We start from the raw sequence: 13,987 nt of genomic DNA on the forward strand, positions 1-13,987 counted from the left end.
AAAAATCATCATTGTTTAGAAAAGAAGTGATAATTTTTTTGCCATGTTCTTGACGTTACTTTCATTACAACTTTCAGTTAACAGTATCTTACAAATTTTATATATAATTAATATACCCAAGGGAGTTAAAGAGTAAAGAGATGTAGTTTCTGGTTTAAATATGGTGTGTGTGTGTGTGTGTGTGTGTGTGTGTGTGTGTGTGTGTGTGTGTTTTGGGGCAATTTGCATTTTTACATTGCTTTTGTACCACAGCAAACTTTTCCAATAGTTGTGAAACTATCCTTTTTTTTCCCCATGCAATTTGAAGATAGTTTAATTATGTAGTCTTTTATTACTTAACTCTATCATAATTAGATGCATTTTTTAATAAATGTTTATTGAGCATGTACCATGTGCAGGCACTGTGTTAGACTACTTGGAGACAAGTAAATCTTAAAGAATTAAATGAGTTTTATCAAAAGTTTTCCCTAAGATTATAATTCAACCTACCCTGGTCAGCTGGCTTGGTTGGAGCATCATCCCGTACACCAAAAGGTTTCCAGTTCGATTCCCGGTCAGGGCACATACCTAGGTTTTGGGTTTGATTCCTGGCGGGGGCACATGCAGTAGGTAACCAATGGATGTTTCTCTCTCACATCCATGTTTCTCCCTCTCTCTTTTTCTCTTCCTCTCTCTAAAATCTATAAACATATCCTTGGATAACGATTTTTTTTAAAAGATTATAATTCAACCCAACTGTGTTTAGTATATAGTAAATCAATCTCTGTTTCCTGGTCTTAACATAACAATCTATCCTTACATATAAGCTTTAAATAAATGGGCTGAGGCCTGAAGTAAATCATGCACAGTTCTTGAATAATTTTATTAAACCTGATAATGTATTTGATTTTTAAGAAATGTGTGAATAGGGGGGAAGTTTAAGTATTTTTGCTGAAGGCAGATGCCACAGTTTCCAAGTAACTTAAAAAGAATATGGACAAATTTAGAAAAGTAAGGAGCCTTCCCAAACATTACAGAAAAAGGAAAAAAACTTGTGGAATTTTTCTTGTGACTTTTGGACAAAGAGTGGCTGTTGCTCCCCGAGGGAACAGACTTGGGTTTGCATTTTGTAGTTGCCACTTGTGACCCTTCATTCCCCTCCCCCCAGTTTTCAGCCCTCCTCTTTCCCTATCATTTAAAAAGCAAAATTCAACTGAGCACATTTTGAAGACCCTATTGGCTTTACTCAGTGATTCGTGAATTAGGCAACGTTCAATCTAAGAGGTAGAAAGGAGCCCTGAGGAACTGACTTTTATAGACAGAGGGAGCAGGAACAAGGAAGTCGTTGCACTAGGCAGCTGAGCAAGTTGGTCATTGCGAGGTTTCCTTCAGGGGATAGTGGGGGCCTAGCAGGCAGATTATCTACTGAGTGCTCTCCTGGTGAGTCCAGATGGACTGGTTGAAGATCCCATCTCTGGGAGAGCTGGAACGATATTTAAGGCTCCATTTGGTGATGTGGGGCTTAGCATAAGCAACTTGAAGCTTGTTGTCTTGTTTTTGTTTCTTTTTATTAAATTTATTGAGGTGACATTGGTTAATAAAATTCTATAGGTTTCCGGTGCACAATTCTATAATATATCATCTGTATATTGTATTGTGGGTTTACTACCCCAACTCAAGTCTCCTGCCATCACCATTGATACCCCATACTCTCTTCTACCTCCTCCACCACCACCCGTTTGTCTTGTTTTTAACACTGTATCAGGATATCTAGCTTCAGTCCCATTTCTGTAAGGCTTTCCTCTTAGCCGAGTGTCTCCTGACCCCATAAGCAGTGATTTGTATGCTCCTCCCAAGGAGTTTCTGAGGCTGAAAGCCCTTCAAGAGCCAGAGGAAAGGATGACGAAGCAGAAAGCCAGGCGCTGTGGTATATGTATAATAAGACCGTTCAGGAGCCAGGAGATTTGCCCTTTCCTCAAGAACACCTTAGAGAAAGGTGCCTACGCTAGACTAGCTCCTGCCTCCAGAGAGACTGCTGAGCCTGGACTCTGCTGTCCAGAGCTTCTTCCAGGCCAGGGAGCTCGTCCCCACCCCAGCCAGTCGCTCAGTCTCCAGGAATAGTAATGTCCTGTTGTTTGCACGACTCAGCATTTTTAATGCATTCTGCAGTGGCAGTTTCATGGATGTCTGGCAACCTTTGCAATTTTGAAAATTAATAGATGCTCTTCAGTGAGTTTGTTTTTAGGTCATTAAATATGCTTTAACCTTCCCCTCCACTCCCATCATTGATTAACTCTAAGTATTTGAAGAGCTAATCTGTAAAAGAAGAGAACCCAGCCCCACTGGCGGGCAGGGGGTTATTGGGGGGCCTCTAGTTAGTCTGCAGGTGCTACCAGTGCTCCAGTTTGAGTGTCTACTTAGTTGTTTTTGCCTGACAGTTAAAAAGATTTTTTTTGGTCTCATGAAGTCAAGGGTGGTGGTATGTTTTTTAGTGGTTTTATATCACTTCAGGATGGGAAAGGGGAAGCTGCCTCCTCCACCCTGCCATTGTTCCTTACAATTGCCTTATGCCTTGTTTGAACAGATCCATGAAGACTCCTTATGCTATTTACTGTAGGACTGTCCACTTTATGACTTAGCAGACCTTTCATGGGGGAAAAATTATCTCAGACACCAGTGGGAAAGAAGAGAGCTTTGCCTCTTCTGGGCAACCTTCCACTATTTGTTACAGACTCTGAGTTTTAACGTTGATGATGGTCTCCTTTTCATTTGGCTGCTGACAGCTGAGAAGCAAATCTGTAGCCCACCTTTAGAAAGTCTGTGGGGCTTGGGGGCTGCTTTTCTAGGTGCTGTGTCTCATCTTGCCGTTGTTCCTTATTCTAGCTCTCCTATCGTAGCCTAACTTCATACATTATTGCATTGTATGTGTTTTTATAAGCCACCTCAAATCCTTTATAAGATGAAGCAAGATGTAATAAAGAAACAAAATACAAATATTCTTGCTCTGGAAAAAGGAGGAAAAAAGACAGGCTGAGCAAAAGGAGTCCGCTGGAGAATAAGGAAGACACAGGAGCCAGAGGTTGACAGAGCAAGGTCCTAGAGAAAACACAGGAAGGCAGGGGCCGGGCTGGTCCTAGGAGGGGGCCTGGGCACCTGAGCAGGAGGGAAGGAGCTGAAACCGGATGTGGTGAGGGGGGTGGGAGATGGTGCCTGTGTAGCTAGTGAAGCAGGAACCTGGAGATCACCACAGCCAATCTCCATCATGTCTTAATCCAAAGGAAGTGTTAACAAGGCCCATCTTTCTCTGTCCAATCTGAGGCCAAAAAGCTTCTGTTTTAAAACTATATTTTATAATTTCTAGCACAATATGAATGCTGAATTTCTATCTCCCAATCTTTGTATGGAGCATATTAAAAGTCAACTTCAGAATGACCACTTTCAGTGAAAAAAAGGCCAGTTGAAAATCTGAACAGAGCACCCAAAATAGAAATTATAATTACAAAAATATTAATTTTCATAAATATACCTGTCTTGAGCATCTAATAAATAGTGTTGATTATTCTCTGGCCAGTACTGTCCACTTAATAAACTATGTTATAACTTAACTGAGCAATGAAAAGAAATCTTTCTGGTTGATCTCTTTTCCCATTATACAGCTGAGATGATATCATTTGAATCTGATTAGTATAATCTTTTGTCATAATGTAAAACACTTTCTGATCTGCTGTTTTAATTAAGGCATCTTTTCATTAGTTTAGCCATGGAGACCCTATTAACCAAGATTTTTAAAATGCCTGAAAACAATCAAAAGAAGAGTTGTTCATAAAATACACCCAAGTTCTAAAATGAAAATGGTTGTTCTTTTACAACAACAAAATTATATAGTAGATCAGAAGTATTTTTAATGATATTAGTTCAAATATACCAGAAGCAAACACTCTGTTTCATAAACCTCCCTTCACCAAAACAAACTTACAATGCTTAAACTCAAGCTACCATTGCTGAAAATAAATTTCTGTTTAAAACAAACAACAAAAAATAAGGTGCAGGCCTAGCCTACCACACAGCTGCCTTGAGGTAGAATGCTTGTCTTCAATTATACAGCCACAAGTTGCTCCAAAATTCTTATCATTTTTTAAATGCTTGGGATTATCAATTAGCACAACTTGTTAAGTCTCTGAGGAATGGAATATATGAAAATTAAAAACCTGAAGTCTCATAACTCCCTTTAATCCTGTCTTGAAAATCAAAATGACCAACAGTGTAGAAGCAATAATTTCTTAAAGGCATTGGTAAACCCTAATAAAATGCCCAACCATAGCAAAGGATTCGAAGTCCTGGAGAAGGCTGTCGCTGATTATGAAATGGATCGCTCACGGGTGTCATGAGGGTATGAGGTGTACACCTGGAGCTGTGCTCACTCTGTCTGAATCTAAAAGCACTCGCTCCGCCTGTGAACCTTAGACTGCTGACTGCAATCCTGTGTAAAGAAGTCTGTTCTATTCGGCTTTCTGCCATGATTCAAACATGTCAACATCTCACACTTATAGTGATCTTAAGCAATGTGTCCATGAAGCCAATTAAGGATCCACTTAGTAAAGAGGAAAAATATTCAAATTTTTGTAGAAATTTATTCCTATTTGGGAGTTGAGGAATTTAAGATTTATGTGTTACTGTGAAACTGTAACCACTTACCCAGAAATAATGACTTTTACTTCTCTATTCATTCCAAAGTTCTAAGAATATGTAGCAATAATACAATTACTTTTTTGCAATTATACAAATATGTACAGAGCATTTAGAATTATATACTAGAAGTATTCTTAATGATATTAGTTCAAATATACCAAAATATGTATTTTAGCAAAGAAAGACTTTATTAAAGTACTAGAGGCCCAGTGCACGAAATTCCTGCACTGGTAGAGTCCCTAGTGGCTGGGGTCCTTCCTCCCTTCCCCTGGCTGGCCCCACTCCCTAGTCGAACTCCCAGACAACTCCCAGTCAGAGGGGACAATTTGCATACACGCTTTTATTATTTAGGATGGTTGAGTATATTTCCAGATGGATGCTTTATTCGGTAATCTTTTCTTAGCCAACTGTTTTAAAATTTTTCACTTTACAAGGAAAAACATAATATTGCATCGGTGTATCACAAACAACCAAGAATATCTTGAATTCTGAATCACTAACTTGAACAGAAATGTATTCTTGGAACATTGATTTGCACTTAATGCACCAGAGAGAAAGGAGAGACGGAACCTCCCAAGGACATGAACAAGCATTAAGCTTATAATTTTATAAATAACTCGGGGGCTCTCTCATATGCCGACATGGGGGCCACCATTGGCGCTCTAACTTCCTAAATGATACGAGAGGTACAGATGGCTTAATTTTCTTCTCTAACAAAACTATAGAGCACAATGGTATTGAAAGGTGGGGGCCATTAGGTGAATCTCTATTTGGGGCCATTATTTCTCTTTGCATCAGCCAGTGGAGGTCAGAGGAGCATAACCAGAGTTGTAACGTGGGGCAGGCATGATATGTTTATCTTGGTCCCCTGACTCTGGGGACACTAGCAATTGGCAAATAATAAATCTGAAGTGAGACGAACTGATATTAAGTATCATTTTCCTAAATTTCTCATTTTGTGAGCTCCAAGGTGCAGTAACATTTTTTAAAGAACACGCTTGAAGGAGAAAAGAAAGTGACCTTGAAGCAGAGGTAACAGAGAGGCAGCGGTAGGGTTGCGAGCCCTGTTGGCAGCTTTCTGAGCTAAGCGCTCCTCTCACGATGCTCCACTGGCTTGAAAGTGTCCCCAGCAGGGGAGCGGAGAGGAGGGCTGGGAAGATACACCCTTCCGTCCACTGGACTGTCCCCACAATGCTTAGCCCCACACCGCCCAGCTCCGTGTGAGGGTTACCTTGCCCGTCTTACAAATCCTTGACTACAGCTTTGAGGTGACTCTGCAGTGCAGAAGGTTAAAAATAACAGCTTGGCCTCTAATGGGTTTGAAGAGCACATTTCGCCTTGCCGGTGAGTAAACCTCCTCCGCACACTGTGCCTCTTTGTCCTGACAGATTTTCAGACAAATGATCGGCTCCCTCCAACGCAGTCGCCTGACTTTGGGGACACTAGCAATTGGCAAATAATAAATCTGAAGAGAGAAGAACTCATATTAAGTATCGTTTTCCTAAATTTCTCATTTTGATTCTATTAAAATGACCTCCTATTATTAGAATTTAAATTGTCAAAACACCACTTTCACAGTGGCACAGAGAAGAAAAATTAAGCATCACCCAGTTTTATCCCTCCGTCTTTTGAAGTTTATATTTCCCTAATCACTCTACAGTGGTTCTCAACCTTCCTAATGCCGCGACCCTTTAATACAGTTCCTCATGTTGTGGTGACCCCCAACCATAAAATTATTTCCGTTGCTACTTCATAACTGTAATTTTGCTACTGTTATGAATCGTAATGTAAATATCTGATATGCAGGATGTATTTTCATTGTTTGCGACCCACAGGTTGAGAACCGCTGCTCTAGGACGAGGGTTGCTTGGCAGGAAGCTTGCTTCGAAAAAAATGCATTTGCTCTGTGAGTGTCATCCGCACTGTTTTTGGTCTTTCTATATGAGACACCCCAGGCAGTCTGAAAAGGGGCCGCCTGTCTCCTGCCTCTTCTTTGTTATGGCCACAGGAAGCAGACAGTGTTCTGCACCCCTCACCAGCCCAAGTACCTTTGCAAGAGGCCTTCATTAAACTCCTGCTGCTGCTGCTGCTGCTCTCAGAGATTTGTCATTGGCAAAGAAGACTGTGGGGCTTATGGTTTTGTAGGTGCTCAATAGAGATCTTTTAAAATTGGGTGGCTGTTTTTTTGACACTTGAAATTAAAGTAAGAATGCAGACGCCAATCCAGACAATTACCTGACCTGTAGAAATAAGTGACGCTTTCCCTCCTTCTGGACTAAACTAGCCTGACAAGCTTAACATAACCTCTTCTTTCTCCTGCACCTAGCCTTCTTGTCCCTTTCAAAAATAGCCCAGCCTGGCCCGTGTGGCTCAGCGGTTGAGCGCTGACCCAGGAACCAAGAGGTGGCCAGTTCGATTCCCGGTCAGGGCACATGCTCAGGTTGTGGGTTCGATCCCCATTAGGGACAGTGCAGGAGGCAGCCCATCGATGATGAGGCAGCTGATCGATGACGTTCCTCTCTCATTGATGTTTCTATCTCTCTATCCCTCTCCATTCCTTTCTCTCTAAAATTCAATAAAAACATATTTTTAAAAATAGCACAATACATGGCACAACCTTTCCCATGCTCACTTTTTCTATATTTCAGTGTGGATGATTAATATTGTGCAATAAATGTGTGCTGCAGGGTTTGGCAATGTCTGCAAATGGCACAAAACACAACATTGAGAGGCAAAGTTAGGGCAGTCCCACCTGACTGGTTCTATCTCCCTTCCCTCAAATAGTCCAGCTTCCTCTCATCCTTGTATTTCCTCTTCATTTACCCAGTGCCTTAGTCTTACTATTAAATGACTGTTATGGTCATCCCTTCTAATGTGTTCATTGTTAGGTGGCAGCTCCAAGGTGTAGTAACATTTTTTAAAGAACACGCTTGCACTGGGGGGTAGGGGGAGCCGGGGTATTGTCAAGGGTGGGGGGGAAAAAAGGACACATATGTAATACCCTTTGTAATGCTTTAAGCAATAAAAAAAAAAAGTCTCAGAAAAAAAAAAAAAGAACACGCTTGAAGGAGAAAAGGAAGTGACCTTGAAGCAGACGCTATCATTTCCTCCAATCACGTGCAAGATGTCAATGATGATTCCAAAACCGCCTCTGAAGGTTTGCCAGTCATTGAAAGAGCTCCTTTTATACCCGTCCTATTCTTCAAAGCTTTTCCACATACAGATGACTCCCAAACAACCTGCAAGGCAGGTAGAGTAAGGTAAACCTGTCACCAGATAACCAAAGTCACAGAGAGGTTCAGTGGGCCTCCCAAGGTCACACAGCCTGGACAGCAGCAATCCTGGATCTGCAAGGTCCCAAAATAAATCATTTTTTCTTACCACAGAGGCAGTTCTCAAATTCCACCTCTGGGCACTAATGGCTGCACGGTTCTTTCCATGAATGTCCCCCTATCTCTAATTACCTGCCTACCTCAGTCCAAGTGAATTCCAGAATCTAAGACCCAGCTTTTCCAGCTGACCTTCTCTAATACATAGCAACATAATGAGGGTTCTGACATCCTATCATATAATATTTCTGCTGTAATTGTTTGGGGGTATTTTAAGTGGTACTGTATTTGGGCCTCAGAATTATACTAACCCTATACTACGGGTACACATTAAAAATCAAATACGGGGAAGTAGAAAGTCTAAATGGACCTTAAAAAAATACACCCAAGCCTCCCAACTGGGAAATAAAACAATATTTTCAAGTACAGCGGGTCCTTGAAGAATGTCATCTCGTTCAACATCATTTTATTATAAAGTTTATGAGATGCTGTGGGAACTTAACTCTTGTTTCTATCAATTAGCCTATAGGAAAATTGGTTTCCTTATTTATCATTTCACTTAAAGTAATAGAACCTATTGATGGTGTTAAGTTACATGCTATTCTGTATGCTCTAAGCCTTAAACTCTTTTGCTCTTAAACCACAGTTTCTGCTGTCCTATTGGGAACCTGGGCTATTAGACACAGGAGAGGGGCATAGTGTGTGGGCAGTGAACCCTTCGTGGAAGGTGTCATTTAGAAGAAGGTTCATTAGATTCCTCATGGGGAGGGGGTCACACTGCTCTTTGGTAGCAGAGAGCCTGGAGGGCTTCCCTCATCACTTCAGCGTGAGATTCATAAAACTGCCCCCCAGAACACAGACCACTAAGTGTCCTTCTGAAGACCCGTTTTCTGACTAACAGTTTGGAAAGTTCCCCAGTCATGTTTCTCATGCTGCTTTCCATGTAGCTGTTCCCGCTTGGACACTGCTACCAAATGGCGCACTCTAGATCTGCCGTCCATTCTCAGAGACGATCCAAGCTCTCCACTGCCTCCTCCAAATCCCTCTCCCTGTCATGTAAGACCCTTCATATCACAGCCCGAGGCGACCTTTCTACCTCTATGCTGACGCTATCCTGTGTGCTTCACACAAACTCAAGTATTTCCTCTTCCTCACAAACACCCGAAACCAGTGATGGCGAACCTATGACACGTGTGTCAGAGGTGACACGCGAACTCATTTTTTTGGTTGATTTTTCTTTGTTAAATGGCATTTAAATATATAAAATAAATATCAAAAATGTAAATCTTTGCTTTACTGTGGTTGCAAATATCAAAAAATTTCTATATGTGACACGGCACCAGAGTTAAGTTAGGGTTTTTCAAAATGCTGACACGCCGAGCTCAAAAGGTTCACCACCACTGCCCTAAACTGTCCTGCTACCCTGTTTGCCCAGTCGCTTCTTTCACCTGGAGTACTCCGTCCTTTCTCTGCCTGTCTGATTCCTACTCAGTATCAAAAGTCCAACTCAAACACTTTCTTTGCTCCAAATTCAGTTATTTCTATGCAATTGGCCCTGGAAAAACACAGGTTTGAACTGCATGGGTCCACTTACATGGGGACTTTTATTCAGTAAACGTTATTTTCCTCATAATTTTCTTAATAACATTTTATTTCTTCTAGCTTACTGTATTGTTAGAAGATAATATGTAATTCATGTAACATACAAAACATGTGTTAATTGGGTGTTTGTTACCGATAAGGCTTCTGGTCAACAGTGGGCCATTAGCAGTTAAGTTTTTGGAGAGTCCAAAGTTATAGGTAGATTTTCAGTGCCCTTAACCCCCACGCTGTTCAAGGGCCAGCTGCACATGCCTTCACTCTCCTTTTAAATTGTGTTATACAGGACTTAATGCAACAAATTGGCTCCTGGTAGGTGCTGAATAAATTTGGTTGGGTAAGTGGCTAGATCTCACGTGTCCACACCACTGTTTCACGAGGCAGGAAGGTGCAATAGGGTCTCAATGTCGGTTGGTAAATCGGTAGATCATTAGCGAGAGCACTGGCCTTTTTGCAGTTTGCTTTTTCCATCCAGTGTATTTTTCTCCACTTTGTGACCCAGGGCCTTAATCGTTTTGCCTCAGTTGAATGTACATATCCACCACATCAATGCAGAGTAAGAAAGTGTGGGTGTTGTTGTTTTTAGGATTCCTGAAGTTTTAAAGTAATAATAATACATTTCCTTCCTAGAAGATTTTGTCATTCTTACAAGGTTGTGTGGTTTAGAAGGCGCTAAGGCAAACAGATCCTGAACAAAAAGTTCAGATCCCAAATGGAGGATAGAGGCCTGTCCACCTCGATTCCCAGAGCCCATCCATCCAGCGAGGCAATCTTAGTGAACAACTGCGCTTGTCGCTCCTCTGGAGAACTCCCTGATGACATGGGTTCCTGAAGTGTGACTGGAGATATGACCCAATGAAACCCAACCAGCCGGGTCACCGGGGCTGCTGAAGCATGAGTCTGCGTTTCTCAAGTCAGTGTAACAGAATCTGAGCCATGCAGAGCGGAGAGTGGGCCAGAGGCTATCCGGTAGCCAAGGGCACTGCGGGGGCTTTAGAATAACAGCGCGAGGCTGTAATCGGATGCCATCCCAGGACATTTAGCCAGTTAATCATCTCAATCACCCATTCGTTATTCATCAACACGAGAAACCAAGTTTTCTTTTGGCTGCCCTTTTGCCCTTTCAGGTTACACCAATATTACGCTGTCCTTACCTTTTCCTTGTGTCGCATAAAATGCACCTGGCATAGTAAAGCATCTTGTCACCATGGATGTCACTGTGAACACTGGCCTGGGACGGCCCAATCACTGTTGCTCCCGGAGCCAACACAAGCGCTGGCAGTTTAAGGGCACGGCTTTCAGTAGTTCTTCAAACCTCATTAAGACTGTAAATCCACAGAGACGTGAGACCAACAGCCATGTAATCTGAGGCAGGAGAGGCCTTACAACCCTATAGCCCTTACTGTTGTCTCAATTATCCATTTTATTGCAGCCTTGGAGGGGAAGATTAAAGAGGGTAAGGTTTTTTGTGTCTTCAATGTTAAAAATTCTCAACAACAGCAAATCTATCAAACTAATCACACGAGGAGCCCAACCTCAGTGTGAGTCCTTCCACAAGGCCCACACTGCCTCTTCAGGCTTTGTATCAAGGGGAGTAAAGACAAGGACTTTGGAGTCAGACTTCCGGGTCTGGCCCTCACTACTACATCGCCTTAACGATTCTCTCTGGGCCCGCTTCCTCATCTGTACAGTGTGAATGGCAATAACAACACCAACCCACATGATTCCTGTGATAATTAATTACCTCATGGGAGGTCAGTGAATGTTAGCTCTTATTTGCACTGTCTTGAATTTAGCTATGATCCATTGTTTGGGGAGTTTTATGGGTCCTGGGAAAATATGACCTTTGTTCATCTGTAATAAGGGAGAAAGAACACATACTATATCTTTTTGTTTAATGTTCAAATCTCTACATCAGTGATTCTCAAAGTGTGGTCTGGGGACTCCTGCAGATCCCCAGCACCCCAGTCCTTAAATTGATATACATCACTGTATAAGTTAAAAAAACACACAGCATGATGGTTTGATGTATACAGATACAATAAAGAGAAAAAAAAATAAGAAAAAGGGGACAAATTTTTCTCCTTGTGATGAGAGCTCTTAGGATTTACTCTCTTAACAACTTCCCTATATATCATACAGCGCTGGCAGCTGTTGCAGAACCACCTTTGTAATACTGAAATGTTATTTGCCTTTTTCACTCTCATGAGTGTGGAGTGGAATTTTCCAGAGGCTACATGCTAGGTGATGATGTAATCACTTACTAGGTAAGGGAATGTGTGCTTGTATATTCTTCCTGTGGTGTTTGTTGTTGTTTTGTTTTTATTCCTCAACTCTTTCTAATAGAGTAAATAGCAATAGCTATAACCCACATAAACAAATCTCTTGGGGGTGCTCAATCATTTGTCTTGTTTTTATTTTTTTATTTCAGAAAGGAAGGGAAAGGGGGAGAGAGAAAAACATCAGTGATGAGAGAGACTCATTGATCGGCTGCCTCCTGCACGCCCCACACTGGGGATCGAGCCCGCCATGCCCTGACCTGGAATGGAACCGTGACCTCCTGGTTCAGAGGTCCCCGCTCAACCACTGAGCCACGCGGGCTGGGCCAGTTTATAAGAGTTTAAAAAAGATCCCGTGGCCAAAAACTGAGACCCTCCGCTAGACTATTTCAAGTCAAAGGCACCGTCCCGACCACCTCCAAATCCCTAACTCAAAAATGCCAACGTGTCCTCCGCTTTGAGACTCTGCCCCCGGGCCAGGCCCCAGAGGCACCTCTGCCCACCTCTGCCCTCCTGTCTTTCAGGCTCTCTGGGTCCGACCTGCCGGGCGAGGAGTGGCTGGACTACGAGAAGCACGGCCATCGCCAATCCATGATCAGGAGGGTCAAACGGTTCCTGAGCGCCCACGAGCACCCGGGCAGCACGCGCGGCCGGCGCTATGCCCGGCAGGCCAGCGAGAGCTCCGCCTTCCTCCCGCCCGGCGACCTCAGCCCCCCCAGGGACCTGCTGGACGTGCCCTCCAGGGGCGCCCGCCGCGCCCGGAAGCACCTGGCCCCCGAGGGGAGCCCCGCGCTGCACTCCAGCCTGGGGGAGCTGTCCACCATCAGGGAGACCAGCCGCACCAGCACCTTGCAGAGCCTGACCCCGCAGCCCAGCATGAGGGCCTCCCCCGTCAAAATGCCGCAGGTCCCCGAGGTGCGGATCACCGCCCCGGGGCCCGCGGCCGAGGACCTGGGGGACTCCACCGCCTCCATCCAGAGCTTCGAGTTCACCGGGGTGCCGCCCATGGGCCCCGGGCTGCCCGGGGACCCCCTGAGGCTGATGGTGTTCCCCTCGGGGGAGGGGACGCCTCCCCGAGGCCCCAGTCCCCAGACTGTCTTAGCCCCAGCTGAGCAAGACCTGTTCCCGTTTGCCCCCGAGGAAGACCCTTTTGCGAACGACGCGTACCCCAAAAGGTGGAGCCTCCCAGGGTTCCTGGAGTCCAGCCACACCTCCCTGGAGGGCCGAGGGCCGGAGCCCGCCAACCCCGAGCCGCCTCCGTTGCTCGACCCGGAAACGTCCTCCGAGACCAGTGGCATCAACTTCGTGGCTGGCCCGCGAGCCTCCTCCGACCTGCTGTATTTGATGGAAACTCTGGACACCAAGGAAACGGACATCGTAGAATTTACCAACGAGCGCACGGACGGGTCGCCCGGAGGAAAGCCAGCGAGCGCCAGGACCTAGTGCTGGTCTCCATCCGTCCCTTCCCTGAGGTTCAGCATGAGTTGCAGGACATGCCAAGGACTGGTCAGTTTCTAAACAGCAATCACACTGTATAAGCTATTTAAAACTCTGAAGGGCATTATGATCCGGACGTTTTCAACTAAGAAAATCCAGCACATCTGCATCATCCACCACCGCGGGGCTTCCACGGACGCTACCCTGACCGCAGTGATGTATCTTAACCAAATAAGGAGCCTTGAATACATATATGACTTATAAACCCATAGATTGTCAGCTTTGGGAAGCACCTTAGAGATCATAACACAACCCCCTGGCTTTGCCAAATAGGAAGACAAAGAACTCCCTATTTGTTTCCTTTTCTTCTTCTTTTCTTCAATTATAAAGACAGGGAGATGGCTCGTAAAATGCCTCAAAAGCTGCCTTCTAATGACGAGCTTTTGTTTGAGGCTTTCCTACCACTTCACTCCCACCTTCTAACCTATTATTATCATCGCTTCCATGTTCTTAAGCTTCAGCTTCATCTCTCATTTCCTCTTCTCCTTTCACCGCTTCATTTTTCTCTGTTCCTACTTTACTCTCCCATCTTTCTCTAGTTCCCTCCTTCCTAGTCTTGCTCCTTCCCTAATACTCCACTCTGTCCCACCTTGCAGGTTATAGTATTTGCACCTG

At 44.0% G+C, this 13,987-nt stretch overlaps 1 protein-coding gene across 2 annotated transcripts in view; it reads left to right on the plus strand.

Moving 5' to 3' along the window:
* BEST3 (bestrophin 3) overlaps positions 1-13,655 on the plus strand; it is a 38,479-nt gene extending 24,824 nt beyond the window's left edge. For both annotated transcript variants that reach the window (XM_006095474.3, XM_023759463.1), the window contains one exon: positions 12,400-13,655. In XM_006095474.3, the coding sequence (XP_006095536.1) occupies positions 12,400-13,318 (919 nt within the window). In that variant the 3' untranslated portion in view covers positions 13,319-13,655. The remainder of the gene's footprint in view (positions 1-12,399) is intronic.
* The last annotated feature ends 332 nt before the right edge of the window (positions 13,656-13,987 follow it).

This window comes from Myotis lucifugus, unplaced genomic scaffold, assembly GCF_000147115.1.
Source record: "Myotis lucifugus unplaced genomic scaffold, Myoluc2.0 scaffold_156, whole genome shotgun sequence".
Classification (NCBI taxonomy): domain Eukaryota; kingdom Metazoa; phylum Chordata; class Mammalia; order Chiroptera; family Vespertilionidae; genus Myotis; species Myotis lucifugus.